Genomic DNA, 16,913 nt, shown 5'->3' on the forward strand with positions numbered 1-16,913 from the left:
CTGTCTGTCCTTCCTTATTTCCTTCCTTCCTTCCTTCCGTCTGTCTGTCTGTCCTACCTTATTTCCTTCCTTCCGTCTGTCCTACCTTATTTCCTTCCTTCCTTCCTTCCGTCTGTCTGTCCTTCCTTATGTCCTTCCTTCCTTCCTTCTGTCTGTCTGTCTGTCTGTCCTACCTTATTTACTACCTTATTTCCTTCCTTCCTTCCTTCCGTCTGTCTGTCCTTCCTTATTTCCTTCCTTCCTTCCTTCTGTCTGTCTGTCTGTCCTTCCTTATTTCCTTCCTTCCTTCCGTCTGTCTGTCTGTCCTACCTTATTTCCTTCCTTCCGTCTGTCCTACCTTATTTCCTTCCTTCCTTCCTTCCGTCTGTCTGTCCTTCCTTATTTCCTTCCTTCCTTCCTTCTGTCTGTCTGTCTGTCCTACCTTATTTCCTTCCTTCCTTCCTTCTGTCTGTCTGTCTGTCCTACCTTATTTCCTTCCTTCCTTCCTTCTGTCTGTCTGTCTGTCCTTCCTTATTTCCTTCCTTCCTTCCTTCCGTCTGTCTGTCTGTCCTACCTTATTTCCTTCCTTCCGTCTGTCCTACCTTATTTCCTTCCTTCCTTCCTTCCGTCTGTCTGTCCTTCCTTATGTCCTTCCTTCCTTCCTTCTGTCTGTCTGTCTGTCTGTCCTACCTTATTTACTACCTTATTTCCTTCCTTCCTTCCTTCCGTCTGTCTGTCCTTCCTTATTTCCTTCCTTCCTTCCTTCTGTCTGTCTGTCTGTCCTTCCTTATTTCCTTCCTTCCTTCCGTCTGTCTGTCTGTCCTACCTTATTTCCTTCCTTCCGTCTGTCCTACCTTATTTCCTTCCTTCCTTCCTTCCGTCTGTCTGTCCTTCCTTATTTCCTTCCTTCCTTCCTTCTGTCTGTCTGTCTGTCCTACCTTATTTCCTTCCTTCCTTCCTTCTGTCTGTCTGTCTGTCCTACCTTATTTCCTTCCTTCCGTCAGTCCGTCCTTCCTTATTTCCTTCCTTCCTTCCTTCTGTCTGTCTGTCTGTCCTTCCTTATTTCCTTCTGTCTGTCTGTCTGTCCTTCCTTATTTCCTTTCCTCCTTTGTTTCCTTCCGTGTTTTCGTACTTTTTTCCTTCCTCAGCTGGACGGTGAGGTCACTAAGGTCCAGCTGATGTAGGGCTCTAGTGGGTTTATAAAGGCGGTTCTAACCTCCGTCCACATTTATCCTGGATCAGGACAGAAGTGTCACGTCTGCTGGACCTCGTTATTGACCGTTCGGTCTCAGCGTGGACAAACCCGTCCCGTCCCCGTCTGGGTCCTCTAACAGCGTCCAGGTTTAGCTCACGGTGAGCGTCAGGGTTCACTGAGGGGTTTCATCAAAAATCCTGTTAATGATCCTGTAAACTAGCACAACGTTTTTATTTAGCATCAATCCAGCGATTAGCACACCGTTAGCTTCTTAGCATATTGTGAGCATGATTATAGATGAGTGTAAACGCCCCGCCGCTTTATTCTGCTATTATTGTAGTGTTTTTGCCCTTGATGTTAGCAGAAGACGTCGTCTTTATCTATGGAACGCGTAGATCAGGCGTTTTTCCCAGCGTGAGGACCGACGTTCTGACAGCTAATTAGCATTTTAAGTGACTTATCGTGCCTCGAACCGCAGCTACGAGCTCCACTTTGCTAGCTCCCAGTGTGCTAGCTGTGTGTCATTACTAGCCTCATGAATAATGGATGCTAACCCCTGGCAGGGTGTCAGAAACCGAGCCGCTCGGACACGGGACGCGACGCGACGGCCGCCGTAAACACTCCATCTGAGCGCGCGCGGCGAGAGATGCTAACGTTACTGCATAATTCATGACCGGGGGCTGTTAAAACACCGCTGAGTCATAAATATTGGGACGGTTTAATATAAGCGCTGCGTTTGCTAGCCGCCGCGGTATTGAAACGAGGCGCGGTGTTCTCCCAGAGGGCGGGTCGGCATCGTTAGCGCTGGACGCTAATCACTTGTTCTGAATAGCAGCCGGTTAGAGACAATATGACCTGTTAACTTTACTCATTGTGAAGTATGTGGAACAGTGGTCTCTGTACCAAGGTACGTGGAACAGTGGTCTCTTTACCAAGGTCTACTTATTGTAAAGTTCGTGGAACAGTGGTCTCTGTACCAAGATACGTGGAACAGTGTCTCTTTACCAAGGTCTACTTATTGTAAAGTTCGTGGAACAGTGGTCTCTGTACCAAGGTATGTGGAACAGTGGTCTCTTTACCAAGGTCTACTTATTGTAAAGTTCGTGGAACAGTGGTCTCTGTACCAAGATACGTGGAACAGTGTCTCTTTACCAAGGTCTACTTATTGTAAAGTACGTGAAACAGTGGTCTCTGTACCAAGGTATGTGGAACAGTGGTCTCTTTACCAAGATACGTGGAACAGTGTCTCTTTACCAAGGTCTACTTATTGTAAAGTTCGTGGAACAGTGGTCTCTGTACCAAGATACGTGGAACAGTGTCTCTTTACCAAGGTCTACTTATTGTAAAGTACGTGAAACAGTGGTCTCTGTACCAAGATACGTGGAACAGTTGTCTCTTTACCAAGGTCTACTTATTGTAAAGTTCGTGGAACAGTGGTCTCTGTACCAAGATACGTGGAACAGTGGTCTCTTTACCAAGGTCTACTTATTGTAAAGTACGTGGAACAGTGTCTCTTTACCAAGGTCTACTTATTGTAAAGTACGTGAAACAGTGGTCTCTGTACCAAGGTATGTGGAACAGTGGTCTCTTTACCAAGGTCTACTTATTGTAAAGTTCGTGGAACAGTGGTCTCTGTACCAAGATACGTGGAACAGTGTCTCTTTACCAAGGTCTACTTATTGTAAAGTACGTGAAACAGTGGTCTCTGTACCAAGATACGTGGAACAGTGGTCTCTTTACCAAGGTCTACTTATTGTAAAGTACGTGAAACAGTGTCTCTTTACCAAGGTCTACTTATTGTAAAGTACGTGAAACAGTGGTCTCTGTACCAAGGTATGTGGAACAGTGGTCTCTTTACCAAGGTCTACTTATTGTAAAGTTCGTGGAACAGTGGTCTCTGTACCAAGATACGTGGAACAGTGTCTCTTTACCAAGGTCTACTTATTGTAAAGTACGTGAAACAGTGGTCTCTGTACCAAGATACGTGGAACAGTGGTCTCTGTACCAAGGTCTACTTATTGTAAAGTACGTGGAACAGTGGTCTCTGTACCAAGATACGTGGAACAGTGGTCTCTTTACCAAGGTCTACTTATTGTAAAGTACGTGGAACAGTGGTCTCTTTACCAAGGTCTACTTATTGTAAAGTACGTGGAACAGTGGTCTCTGTACCAAGGTCTACTTATTGTAAAGTACGTGGAACAGTGGTCTCTTTACCAAGGTCTACTTATTGTATAGTCTGTGGAAGAGTGGTCTCTGTACCAAGGTACGTGGAACAGTGGTCTCTGTACCAAGGTCTACTTATTGTAAAGTACGTGGAACAGTGGTCTCTGTACCAAGATACGTGGAACAGTGGTCTCTTTACCAAGGTCTACTTATTGTAAAGTACGTGGAACAGTGGTCTCTGTACCAAGATACGTGGAACAGTGGTCTCTGTACCAAGGTCTACTTATTGTAAAGTACGTGGAACAGTGGTCTCTGTACCAAGATACGTGAAACAGTGGTCTCTGTACCAAGGTACGTGGAACAGTGGTCTCTTTACCAAGGTCTACTTATTGTAAAGTACGTGAAACAGTGGTCTCTGTACCAAGGTATGTGGAACAGTGGTCTCTTTACCAAGGTCTACTTATTGTAAAGTACGTGGAACAGTGGTCTCTGTACCAAGGTCTACTTATTGTAAAGTACGTGGAACAGTGGTCTCTTTACCAAGGTCTACTTATTGTATAGTCTGTGGAAGAGTGGTCTCTGTACCAAGGTACGTGGAACAGTGGTCTCTTTACCAAGGTCTACTTATTGTAAAGTACGTGGAACAGTGGTCTCTGTACCAAGATACGTGGAACAGTGGTCTCTTTACCAAGGTCTACTTATTGTAAAGTACGTGGAACAGTGGTCTCTGTACCAAGATACGTGGAACAGTGGTCTCTGTACCAAGGTCTACTTATTGTAAAGTACGTGGAACAGTGGTCTCTGTACCAAGATACGTGGAACAGTGGTCTCTGTACCAAGGTCTACTTATTGTAAAGTACGTGAAACAGTGGTCTCTGTACCAAGGTATGTGGAACAGTGGTCTCTTTACCAAGGTCTACTTATTGTATAGTCTGTGGAAGAGTGGTCTCTGTACCAAGGTACGTGGAACAGTGGTCTCTTTACCAAGGTCTACTTATTGTAAAGAACGTGAAACAGTGGTCTCTGTACCAAGGTACGTGGAACAGTGGTCTCTTTACCCAGGTCTACTTATTGTAAAGTACGTGGAACAGTGGTCTCTGTACCAAGGTACGTGGAACAGTGGTCTCTTTACCCAGGTCTGCTTATTGTAAAGTACGTGGAACAGTGGTCTCTGTACCAAGGTTAAGGGCCTTGCTCAAGAGCCCAACAGTGGCAACCTGGCAGTGGTGGGGCTTGAACCAGTGACCTTTTGATTACTAATCCAGTAGCTTAACCACTAGGCTACAGCTGCCTTATGCTGAGAGAGGAGTCTGCTGTGAATCAGACGCTGCTAGAACGTGTTTGACTGTCCACAGTCAAGCAAGCTGTATATACACTACATGGTCAAAAGTATTTGGACACCTGACCGTGAGCGTGTATTACAGTTGTGTGTGAAAGTGTCTGTGTGTGGGAATCTGTGGCTGGGCGCTGATCGATCGATCTGTCGGTGTTCCCATTCATCCCAGAGCTGTTGAGTGGGGCTGAGGTCGGGGCCTTCCCTAAACTGTTGCTGCAAATGAACTCATGTGATGAATATGTGTGTAGTTAGAGAGCAGGTTCTCATGATCTGGCACTTACTGCCATCCTCGGTTTCTAACTATTCCTGGTGTTCCTCAGGTCCTGTCCTACAGTAACGTCACCTTCAACGTCCTCATGTGGCACCTCATCACACTCCCAAAGTACCAGAACCTGAAGAAGAGGTTCAGGAGCTGCTTTTCTGTTCTGCACGTCTCGTACACTCGCTCAGTGGTGGTCATCTTCCTCCAGGAGATCTTCAGATGCACTGAACGATGATTGGGTGAGCCCAAAAATAAGCGCACCAACCTGAAGCCCACTGAAAAGCTCTAGATGCAACCGAGTAAGTAACAGGACCTGAGGGACTTAATGTGGTTCAGAAGCTCCTTCTGTTCTGGAGGTCTCGTACTCTCGCTCAGTGGTGATCATCTTCCTCCAGGAGATCTTCAGCTTTCTCCAGCATCCTCTGTCTCGACTTGCTCCTTACTCCTGGTCTTTGTCAAGTCTTGTCCTACAGTAACATCTCCTTCAACGTTCTCATGTGGCACCTCATCACTCTCCCAAAGTAAAGGAACCTTCAGAAGAGGTTCAGGAGCTGCTTTCTTGTTCTGGAGGTCTCGTACACTCGCTCAGTGGTGATCATCTTCCTCCAGGAGATCTTCAGATGCACTGAATGATGATTGGGTGACCCAAAACCTTAAGCCCACTGAAAAGCTCTAGATGCAACCGAGTAAGTAACAGGACCTGAGGGACTTAATGCACTTCAGAAGCTCCTTCTGTTCTGGAGGTCTCGTACGCTCGCTCAGTGGTGATCATCTTCCTCCAGGAGATCTTCAGATGCACTGAACGATGATTGGGTGAGCTCAAAAATAAGCGCACCAACCTGAAGCCCATCGAAATGCTCTTCAGGTGGAACTGAAGAGCATCTGGAGCATCTGAAGGTGCTGATATCTGCTCCCGAATTTCTTCTGATGCTCATAAATATGTTTTTTTAAAGAAAACGAAAAACCACGAATGATTTTCTGGAACAGAGCGGCTGTGCAGGTCGATGTTGAGTAGATCTGTGGCACCACGGCAGGACGTGAGCTTCATCTGAACGTGATTTAGCGTTTAATAGATCCAGATCGTGGTTGTAATCACATTTGGTGGAGCGTTTATTAGATCAAGCGTAATTATTGTTTTGGGCGGCGGTATTCAGCTGTTTAGATCTTCTCATCACGCCTCGCCACCTGATGAAGCGGGTACGCGGCCCTGGCACGGTTCCCGCTCGTTTTTCATCAGGTGCGGATGTCGGCGCGGCGGCGGGCGCATCTGTCCGACAGCTCCGCGCGGCCGTGTTTATTTCCCCGCTGACACGGAACGGCGGTGGGAACCGTCAGGAAGGTACGCGTATCGCGCGGGCAGGGGATGACAGCGATCAGACGGCGCCGGCTCGCGCCCACCTGGGGACGCGGGCATGGACACGCGGGCACGGACGCGGCGAATTAGATGAAACGAACACAAAAGGTCCCGTCGCTACTCGCAGCCTCGTGCTGCATTAGGATGCGGCGGCGCTGAGCTAGCAACCTCCCACGCATGCTAACTCCTCACGTCCAGCGCCCGCGATCACAGGGGGGTTTTGTTGTTCCTGAACAGCAGCCAGTTTCTCCTTTCAGTCGCTGACAGGCGCGGGTCATCCTCACTCGTTCCGGGGGAAAAGTAGTGGCGTGCAGGGTCAGCATGGCATTAAAGGAACCGAGGATGCCAGTCAGTGCCAGTCAGCGCCAATCGATTCTTATGCACGCTAGATCATTAGATCATGAGAACCACAAATCACGTTCAGATGAAGCTCACGTCCTGCCGTGGTGCCACAGATCTACCCAACACCGACCTGCACAGCCGCTCTGTTCCAGAAAATCATTAGTGGTTTTTCGTTTTCTTTAAAAAACCATATTCATGAGCATCAGAAGAAATTCGGGAGCAGATATCAGCACCTTCAGATGCTCCAGACGCTCTTCAGTTCCACCTGAAGAGCTTTTCGATGGGCTTCAGGTTTTGGGCCACACAAGCATCGTTTAGTGCAGATAAAAACCAAGAAAGCTGAGGAAGATGATCACCACTGAGTGAGTGTACGAGACGACCAGAACAGAAGGAGCTACTGAACCGAACCGTGTTGGGTCCCTCAAGTCCTGTTACTTACTCGGTTGCACCTAGAGCTTTTCAGTGGGCTTCAGGTTGGTGCTTTTAATTTTTTGGTTACCCAAGCATCGTTCAGTGCATCTGAAGATCTCCTGGAGGAAGATGATCACCACTGAGCGAGAGTATGAGACGTTCAGAACAGATAAGCAGCTCCTGAACCTCTTCTGCAGGTTCTCTTACTTTAGGAGTGTGATGAGGCGCCTACATGAGGACGTTGAAGGCGGCGTTACTGTACGACAGGACTTGACGAAGTCCAGAAGTAGTGGGCGAGTCAAGACAGGGGGCAGCCAACCATCACAAAGTCATGACGGCATCGTGATAGTGATCTGACCTGAAGCACTGTTCCAATATGTGTTTTGGATCGCCGCCCTGCTGAACGGTTTCAAAACAACCACCGTTTAGTTTCCTGGACGATGCAGCCAGATCTCCTGGTACTTTATGGAGTCTCCGAGGCTTTTATTACAGGTCCATTAAGAGACGTAACAGAAGGGATTAGGTTCCTAAATCCTTGAGTGCTCACCGCCGAAAACTCCACCGCGTCTCTAAACCCCCGGGAGCTCACGCTCGTGGTTGGCACGCTTTTCAAAGAAATTTCTGGCACGCGAACCCGAACACGCTGCCATCGTCTCTAAATCTCCAGCTCTGAACCTCGGGGGGTTTTTACTCTCTAATGCACACGCTGAGTTCACGCTACACCACTCGTCTCTTCATTAAGAGGGTTTTAGTCCTGCCCCTGCATGCCGTTAGGTATGTTTCTGACAGAACCTCTTCACAGGAACATGTATCACTAGAACTGGTACCTCTGTTATATTCTGTAATAAAACTGGAACCCTTGGTTCTGTCACAGGAGTCTTTGGTACTGAAGGAAAAACGTCTGCTACTGGGACTGGTACATTTAATACTGGAACTGTGGGATCTGGTACTGGAACTGGTAAATCTGGCACTCATACAGTAAGATTTGGTACTGGAACTGTTGGATTTGGTCATTAAACTGGTACACTTAATACTAGAACTGTAAGAATTAGTACTGGAACTGTGAGACAGGCAGGGAAACTGGTAAATCTGGCACTAGAACTGTGGGATTTTGTAGTGGAACTGGTTAATATGGTACTAGAACTGTAAGAATTTGTACTGGAACTGTGGGATTTGGTAGTGGAACTGTGAGACAGGCAGTGGAACTGGTTAATATGGTACTGGAACTGTGGGGTTTGGTACTGGAACTGTGGTATTTAATACTGGAACTGTGGGATCTGGTACTGGGACTGGTAAATCTGGTACTTATACAGTAAGATTTAATACTGGAACCGTGGGATCTGGTACTGGAACTGGTTAATATGGTACTGGAACTGTGGGATTTGGTACTGGAACTGTGGTATTTAATACTGGAACTGTGGGATCTGGGACTGGTAAATCTGGTACTTATACAGTAACATTTAATACTGCAACTGTGAGACTGGCAGTGGAACTGCTACACTTGGTACCAAAACTGTAATATTTGGTAGTGGAACTGGTAAATTTGGTACTAACATTGAAATTGGTACTGAAACTGGTATCTTTTATACTGGAACTGTTGTATTTGGTACTGGAACTGTGGGATTTGGTACTGGAACTGGTGAATCTTGTACCAGAATTGTGAGATTTTGTAGTGGAACTGGTACATTTGGTAATGCAACTGGTAAATACCTGTTCCACCGCCAGTCTCACAGTTCCAGTACTAAATGCACCTGTTCCCCACCAAAAGTACCAGTTCCACTACCAATTTGTACAGTTCCAATATTAAATATACCAGTATTCCAGTAGGATTTTGTACTGGAACTGGTACATTTGGTACTAAAACTGTAATATTAGCTACTGGAACTGGTGAATCTGGTACTAGAACTGTAAGATTTGGTACTGGAACTGCTACATTTAATACTGGAACTGTGGGATTTGGTAGTGGAAATGTAACATTTGGTACTGGAACTGTGAGATAGGCTGTGGAACTGGTAAATCTGGTAGTAGAACTAAGATTGGTACTGGAACTGGTACATTTTATAGTGGAACTGTGGGATCTGGTAGTAGAACTGGTACTTTTAATACTGGATCTGTTAGAATTTGTAGGGGAACTGGTGATTTGGTACTGTGGGATTTTGTAGTGGAACTTGTACATATGGTACTGGAACTGTAAGAATCTGGTACTAGAACTGGGAGAATTGGTACTGGCACTGGTACATTTAAAACTGGAACTGTGAGATTTGGTACTGGAACTGGTATCTTTGGTACCTTAACAGGAGCCTTTGGTTCAGACTGTTGGTTGATTGGAGGAGCCAAAGTACCAGTAACTTACAACCTGGACTACTGGACATGGGACCTGGATTACTAGTTAAAAACAAACAAACAAGCACCAAAAAGCCTTTAGTACTAGTAGTACTGGTAGTACTGGTATTGGACTAAAGGTTTCACTGTCTCCAGTCCCGGTGGACGAGGTACTGTGTGGTGGAGCGGATCTGCTGTAAACAATCCTGATCTTATCAAACACACCTGGTATCAGATTTCCACGGTACGTCTCTGTTGTTTGGTATCTAACGTTTCTACAGAGCAGTTTTAACTGGTTACAAAACAAACAACTTTTTTTTTTTAAGCTGGGAGGCTCGTGTACGGTCCTGATGTGGGATTAGGAGGAATCGAGCGACGTCTTTTCTCACGAACGAGCTTTTGAACGTTTGAGATTAGAGATAATTACTCCTCAAACAAGGATTCAGCAAAATGAGGATCAGATCCTGAAATCTAAAACTAGTTTCTCTGTTTTCCTCTCCGCAGATCATCAGAAGAAACCATGCTGGCCAGGATTCTTCTCCTGTGTTCTTTCTTTGCCTGTGCTGGTTCCCAGGACGTCGAGGGCCCCAAGGTAGCCTACGGCGGATCTTGTGAAGGTTTGTGTTCCTGCGAGGAGAGGGATGGAGTTCTGCACATAAACTGTGAGGAGAGGAGCATCAGCAGGATCTCCGAAGTCAAAGTACCGACGGACAGACCGTTCCACCTGAACCTGTACAAGAACGACCTGGTGGAGCTGCTCCCCGAGGACATGGAGGCTTTCAAGAACGCCGTGACTTTGCATCTAGGTGGCAACAGCATACAAGAGCTGGTTCCTGGTGTCTTCGGCTCGCTGGGCTCCTTGAAGAAGCTTCACATCAACAGCAATTTCCTGGTCATGCTGAAGGAGGACACTTTCCACGGCCTGGTGAATCTGGAATACCTCCAAGCCGACACTAACTTCATCCAGGTCGTGGAGCACGGCGCCTTCAGCAAGCTGGTCCGTCTCAAGGTGCTGATCCTGAACGACAACTCCATCGAGTTCCTTCCCACGAACATCTTCCGATTCGTGCCTCTGACGCATTTGGACCTGCGCGGGAACAAACTGCAGACGCTTCCCTACGTGGGCTTCCTGGAGCACATCGGGCGCATCATCGAACTCCAGCTGGAGGACAACAACTGGGTTTGTGATTGTCAGAACTTCCATCTGAAGACCTGGATTGAGAACATGCGAGCGCAGTCGTCCATCGGCGAGGTGGTTTGCAGCAGTCCCCAGCATCTCAGGGGGGTCCCGCTGGCCAAGGTCAAACGAGACGTACTGTGTCCTTCCTACGCGGATATAAACCTCGAGGAACCTTCCAAGTCTCTCGACATGGTGGTCACACCAACAGCAAAGGTGCTACAAATCCCAGAGGCAAGAAACGACACGAAGGTCCCTACGCCCGCTAACGTCCCAAAGACGTCCTGCATACTGCAGTGTTCCTGTCATTACCACCCCAGCGTTGGGTTCCTGATACACTGTGAGGACCGGGGCATCCAGAGGATTTCAGATCTTGGCATCATTCAGCAAAGTCCCAGCAAGCTGGTTCTGACCGGGAACAGAATCCACAGACTCCTGAAGTATGACTTTGTCACATTCGACAGTTTGGAGCTGCTGAACCTGGCCAACAACCAAATAGACTACATCGACAACGAAACCTTCCTGAGCCTGAGCAGCCTGAAGAAGCTTTATCTTAACGAGAACAGAATCGAGAAGATAACGGCAACCATGTTCGTTGGCCTTCACAATCTGGAACACTTATATCTGGAATTTAACGCCATCAAGGAGATCGAGGCCGGATCGTTCAACCCTTTGACCAATCTTAAGCTCTTGTTCCTCAACAGCAACCTGCTTACGACTTTGCCTGCGCAGATATTTAGGAATGTTCCCCTGATCAAGCTGAACCTACGGAAGAACCTCTTTATGCACCTTCCAGTCAGCAACGTGTTGGACCAGCTTCATTCCCTGGAGCAGGTTTACCTGGAGGACAATCCTTGGGACTGCACATGTGACCTGGTCAGTCTTAAGCAGTTTGTGGAGAAGCTGAAGAAGGATACGGTTTTGGGCTCCATCATGTGCCAGAGCCCTAAAAAGCTGGTCAACCTTGATGTCAGGACCCTAAAGCATGACGTTCTCTGTCCTGGTTTGGTCACCGTTGAAGACTTTGAGATCCTAACAACTCCGGCACCCGATAAAGGCATGAGCAGTTTCTTCCGGGGCTTGACGGACGCCGTTCCCCTTTCTGTCCTCATCCTTTGCCTGCTCATCCTCTTCCTCACCTTCATCTTCTGCTCGGCCGGGATCATCGTGTTCGTCTTGCACCGGCGACGCAGGAACTCCAAGAAGAAGCAGGCCGACGAGCAGCCTCGCGAGAGCAGCCCGATCCATCTGCATTACAGCATGTACGGTCAGAAGACCACGCATCACCTGTCGGAGCGGCACGACACCAACATGTACGACGAACCTCCACGGAGCCCCATCATCCGGATCTGCAGGAACCCCAGCTACTGCTCGCAGCACAAGGACCTCGACGCTGAGGACTACGATGCCGAGAAGCCAAGCCGGTTCATCCAGAGCATCACCGACAAGGAGAACGGCTCGCCTCTAACCGGACCGATGAAGTACAAAGCCGTACCGCACGATTACCCCGCCGACTTTGTGACTCTGGGCGACAAAGGATCCTTGTACAAGAACATCCTGGAACGGGAACGTGAGCTCCAGCAGCTCAGTATCACAGAATATCTCAGGAAAAACATCCCGCAGCTACAGGACATCCAGGTTCCCGGACATCACCAGGAGCTCAAACTGATGGAGTCGCTCATGTACACCAGGCCGAAAAAGGTCATGGTGGAGCGGACTAAGAACGAGTACTTCGAACTCAAGGCCAGTCTCCAGGCTGAGCCCGATTACTTGGAGGTTCTGGAACATCAGACTGCTTTTAACTAGCATGCAACACACTGTAATCAGACCTGGTTTATGAGATTACACCTAAAGTGCCTTGGGGAGATTATTTTTAAACCGACTGGACGGACGGAACCGTGAAAGGACGTTGGACCGACCGCGATTAAAGTGAGGCAGGCGGAAGATCCATCCACACTTATGGTTTTGGTTTTCCATTAATATCGCGTGCCATTAAACAAATGCAGGACGTTTTTAGGTACCTTAGGACCCCATGCTTTATTAGAAACACCTACCTTGTAGCTCCACCGTTTAGGTCAGCCCTAACTTTTTACTGGGCGCCGGTCGTCGGTTCTCCTTGATGAACCCACTTTTTTAGTCCAGTTTAGTCGACTCCTTGTTGACGTTCATTTGTTGAGGTCTGAAAACTGTAAATGCAGTTGGGAGCGGACTTGAAGAACCATGCCGACATCCTTTAGAAGAAGAACCCTCCTGGTTCCTCTTGGTCCGGTCCCAGACGGTTCGCTTGTGGTCCGACCTCAAACCAACCAAACTAGCAACTAACAGACCTGTTGTCCGAAGGCGGCACGTGTTCTTGGCAAAGTGCAGCATTTTCAGGACGTGCCCTCAAAGTAAAGTGGGCGTTCTGCACATGTACCTTAGCCTGGTCATGTCGCCCAGATAATCACCACGTCTAGAAACCGCCCCTTGCCCTGGCTCCAGGTTTAATTGGTGCCTATCAAACCTTTACTTATTTGGACAAGAGCAAGAGCTGATGTGCCATCATGGTAGGAGCCACCCTGCTGGTATTCTGGGGGCTTACAAATACAGAAGGCGCGTGGAGGTGCGTGAAGCTAGCCATTGGTGGACACATCAGTGCACCCTAAGTGCAGGTCCCAAGCCTGGTTCAGCGTTAGTTTTAGAAGTATGAGAGGCCAGTAGGTGCAGGTACAAGGTTGGTGGACCTAATAAACCGGCGCCTTTGTGTCATTTCGGCTCTTTTTCATGCGACTGCGACTGTCTGCGAAGTTTTATTTATTTGCCCTGGCGCAGGAATGCCGGTCTCTGTCCGTAACGCACTCGCATCACATCACAATCGAATCCCGCGAAGAAAATATTGCACTAATCGTGGAAGATCGGTTCTCAAGACATGGCACGTGACAATCAAGGTACGTGGAGTCACAGTGGTGCAGGAGTGTGGATAATTTTTCACAGTTATATCTGATATACGTGTTTTTTTTTGTCTGCATGATTTTTTATGCAGGACGTGGAAAGGATTCACTGTACGTAAGAGAAGCATAGCTTTATTTTTAACACGATAGACCAGATTTATTTATTCTGTATATATTTGTACATATTTAGACCTTTATATGTTTGTGTGCCTTTTCCACTCGGTCGTGACGGATCTCTGCTGAGATGTAAATAAATTATGGACCGAAATCGGAGCGTGTACAGTAGGGCCTAGTCCACGCTAACTTTGTGGCGGTGGTGAGCTGGTGAGGCGTATAGGTAGGAGCCACCCTGCTGGTATTCTGGGGGCTCACAAATACAGAAGGCTCGTGGAGGTACGTGAAGCTAGCCATTGCTGCACATCAGTGCACCCTAAGTGCAGGTCTCAAGCCCGGATAAATAAGAGCTTTGTGTTGGAGGTCATCCGGTGTAAACATCAGTGCATCTTAAGTGCAGGTTCCAAGCATGGATAAATAAAAGCTTTGTGTTGAAGAGCATCTGGGGTAAACATCAGTGCACTGGAAGTGCAGGTCCCAAACCCTGATCAATAGGAGGTCTTGTCAGGAAGAGCATCCGGTTGAATGATCCACTGTGGTGACGCTTAATGGGAGCAGCCAATTGAATTGTTTTTTCTCCTTGGTGGTGGTGATACCATGGTTAGATGGATCATTTCTACCATGCATAGCCCATCCATAGTTAGCATCTGGACTCTAGACTATTTTAAGGGGCGAGTTGGTTCAGTGTTGGCAGCTAGACTCCAAAATCTCAAATAGTCGCCCCAGCTAACTTGATCCAAAGTCGAAAACGTGACTTTAAGTCCCCTGGAATTGTCTAGAAGGTCTAAACTAGTCCTGGAACTCTGATCTGAGCACCTTGTTAATTCCGTTTGCTTCTTCTGGGCGTGGTCTCCAGGTCACATTCCAGACAAATTCCTCATAAATGCTCCAGCTAGCAGCTGTTTGCTACTCGTTGACCTCTTGGCCGCGGCGTCCCCCTCTTCACTCTTTCCTCCAGCCTGAAGTTATCGTCCCTGCTCCTCATAATCTGGTCTCATCGATCAAACATCATAGATGAGACGTATTTTACAGCCTCAGAAACCAGAGCCTGGTCTGGGTCTCAAGCTCTGAAAGGATTACAGATGGAGAGATGGGAATAAGCCGAGGGGGGTGGTGACGGGTATTATTAGGTCGAGCTGGATGATCCTGTCGTGACTCTAATTTTATTTAGTTTTCATCACAGTTGATGGATATTTGACGGGGCCTGGATCTTCGGGTGTAGGTGATGCGTATACAAGCCAGAGTTCTAACCTATAATACACGATATCATAAACAAAACCTTTATTATTATTATTATTATTATTATTATATAATATTTACACTCCAGCACACAGATGGAGAACAGGTTTCTGAGTTGGTGTGGACTAGGTCTAATAATCAGATTTCTTTAGGTCTGCAGTTTCTCTGGACGGGCGTGGCCGAAGGTGAAAGCTCTCTGTACTGAACTATGAAATATGAATATATTTTGCGCTGATGGAGCACTAACTGATGCATATTTAATAAAGACGTTTATAAAATTCATTGTTTTGATCTTTTTTCCTCCAAAACTTCAACATTTCCACAAGTTCTAAGATTGTTTTTGATGAGTGAAGGTACTGGACTGTTGATGCCACCGTTGGGCCCCTGAGCAAGGCCCTTAACCCTTAGCTGCTTACAGTGTTTTTGTGTCTTTGGGTGGAAGAGCTAAATGTAGATGTAAATGTAAGTGTGGACCACCACCTTCACTAAGACCTTCACTAGGCTGGAGCAGCTTGTTTGTTTACATCCCTCGCTGCTCCTTCAGTATGAGTCTCAAATTCTGTTGACTAAAAAAGATTAAAATGTTTTTAATGTTTTTTAATTGTATTTATTTGGCATTTATGTATTTTTATTGATGTGTTATTTACTTTAAGATACGACCACATGACCACATTATTTTTCTAAATCACTATTTTATTATTATTAATAATCATTATATAAATTATTTTTCTTAATCGCTATTTTATTATTATTAATAATAATTATGTGAATTATTGTTCATCATTATTTATTCATTTAAGGGAATAATTTAGTATAATTTTTATAATGTGAGTAAAATAAAAATAAAGAAAAATGTGAAAATGGAGGTAAAGTACAGAAAGCTCTTTAGATGTGTTTTATAAAATAAAGAAATAAATAAAATATTATGTCGAAAGTAAATAAATAATAAAGAAATAAATATTCTGTAGAAGGTAAAAAAATTAATAAATTATTTTGTTGAAGGTAAATAATTAAATAAATAATAAATAAATAACTAAAATATTCTGTTGAAGGTAAATAATTAAATAATAAATAAAAAAATTCTGTTGAAGGTAAATAAATAAATAAATAAATAAAATAAATAAATAAATAAAATATTGTGTCAAAGGTAAAATAAATAAATAAAAGATTTTAAATGTTTTTTTTATATACATATATTTTATTTAGCCGTGTTTATTTTAATTCAAGGGGTTTTTCCATGTTTTCTTTCACATTTATTTCTTTATATTAACATTTTATAATAATTTATTTTCCTGTTTAGAAAGGTTGTTTTGGGATTTCTATTATGAAATCAATTCAGTGTCAGGAAGTGAATTGAGGAGCTGTGGAGGTGAGTGAATTAGAACTTTTTCTACATGTTTTGATGTCGTTTGATGTTGTTTGATGTTAAAAACTTAAAGTATTTTAATAAAATTAAATGTTTTTAAAGTTAAAGGGAAGGAAGGAAAGAATATAGACGGTAACGTGTGTTAGGATGAAGATTGTAAGACTGAATTGAAATTGTAAACGTGGTGCGACTGAATGATTTATTTATTATAATTCTTTATTAAAGCACATTTAGCCGTTTATTATTATTATTATTATTATTTAGCAGCATTTCTAATTAAAATATTTGTTTATTTTTACTGCTGACCATGGCTAGATTCAACTGAACATCAAATATGTGAGTAATATTCGAGTATTAAAGTTCTGCAGCTGAAATGTTCATGATACTGAGAGATCAGGACTTCTAAAATGTGTTTTTTTTTCTAGAGGTTTGTGTTTTTTAGGGTAAAATTGGGTCTGTAAATATGAGTAAGAGTTCAGCTCTCTTATAAAGTCAGGCAGTTTCTACAGGAACACTGTGCTAAAAAAAAGGAGTCTAGGACTCCACCGGACCACAGCGGGAGCTATTATCATCTTCAGGATAATGAGTCTCTAATGGCTTAGTAAGACATATTGCTAAAATAACGCACTACCAGCACTCGGGTGGCATGGCGGTACATCATGCTAGCCCACTACTGCAGGGATCCAGGGTTCGAATCCTCAGCGGTGCTATCAGCCGATCAGG

At 45.4% G+C, this 16,913-nt stretch overlaps 1 protein-coding gene across 1 annotated transcript; it reads left to right on the forward strand.

The window, feature by feature from the left end:
* Window positions 1-9,866: 9,866 nt before the first annotated feature.
* slitrk6 (SLIT and NTRK-like family, member 6) lies at window positions 9,867-12,347 on the forward strand. The gene has a single exon (XM_063010579.1). The coding sequence runs from the start codon at window positions 9,885-9,887 to the stop codon at window positions 12,345-12,347; it is 2,463 nt and encodes an 820-aa protein (XP_062866649.1). The 5' UTR covers window positions 9,867-9,884.
* Window positions 12,348-16,913: the final 4,566 nt, after the last annotated feature.

The sequence above is a fragment of the Trichomycterus rosablanca genome, chromosome 15, assembly GCF_030014385.1.
Source record: "Trichomycterus rosablanca isolate fTriRos1 chromosome 15, fTriRos1.hap1, whole genome shotgun sequence".
In the NCBI taxonomy this organism is placed as follows: Eukaryota; Metazoa; Chordata; class Actinopteri; order Siluriformes; family Trichomycteridae; genus Trichomycterus; species Trichomycterus rosablanca.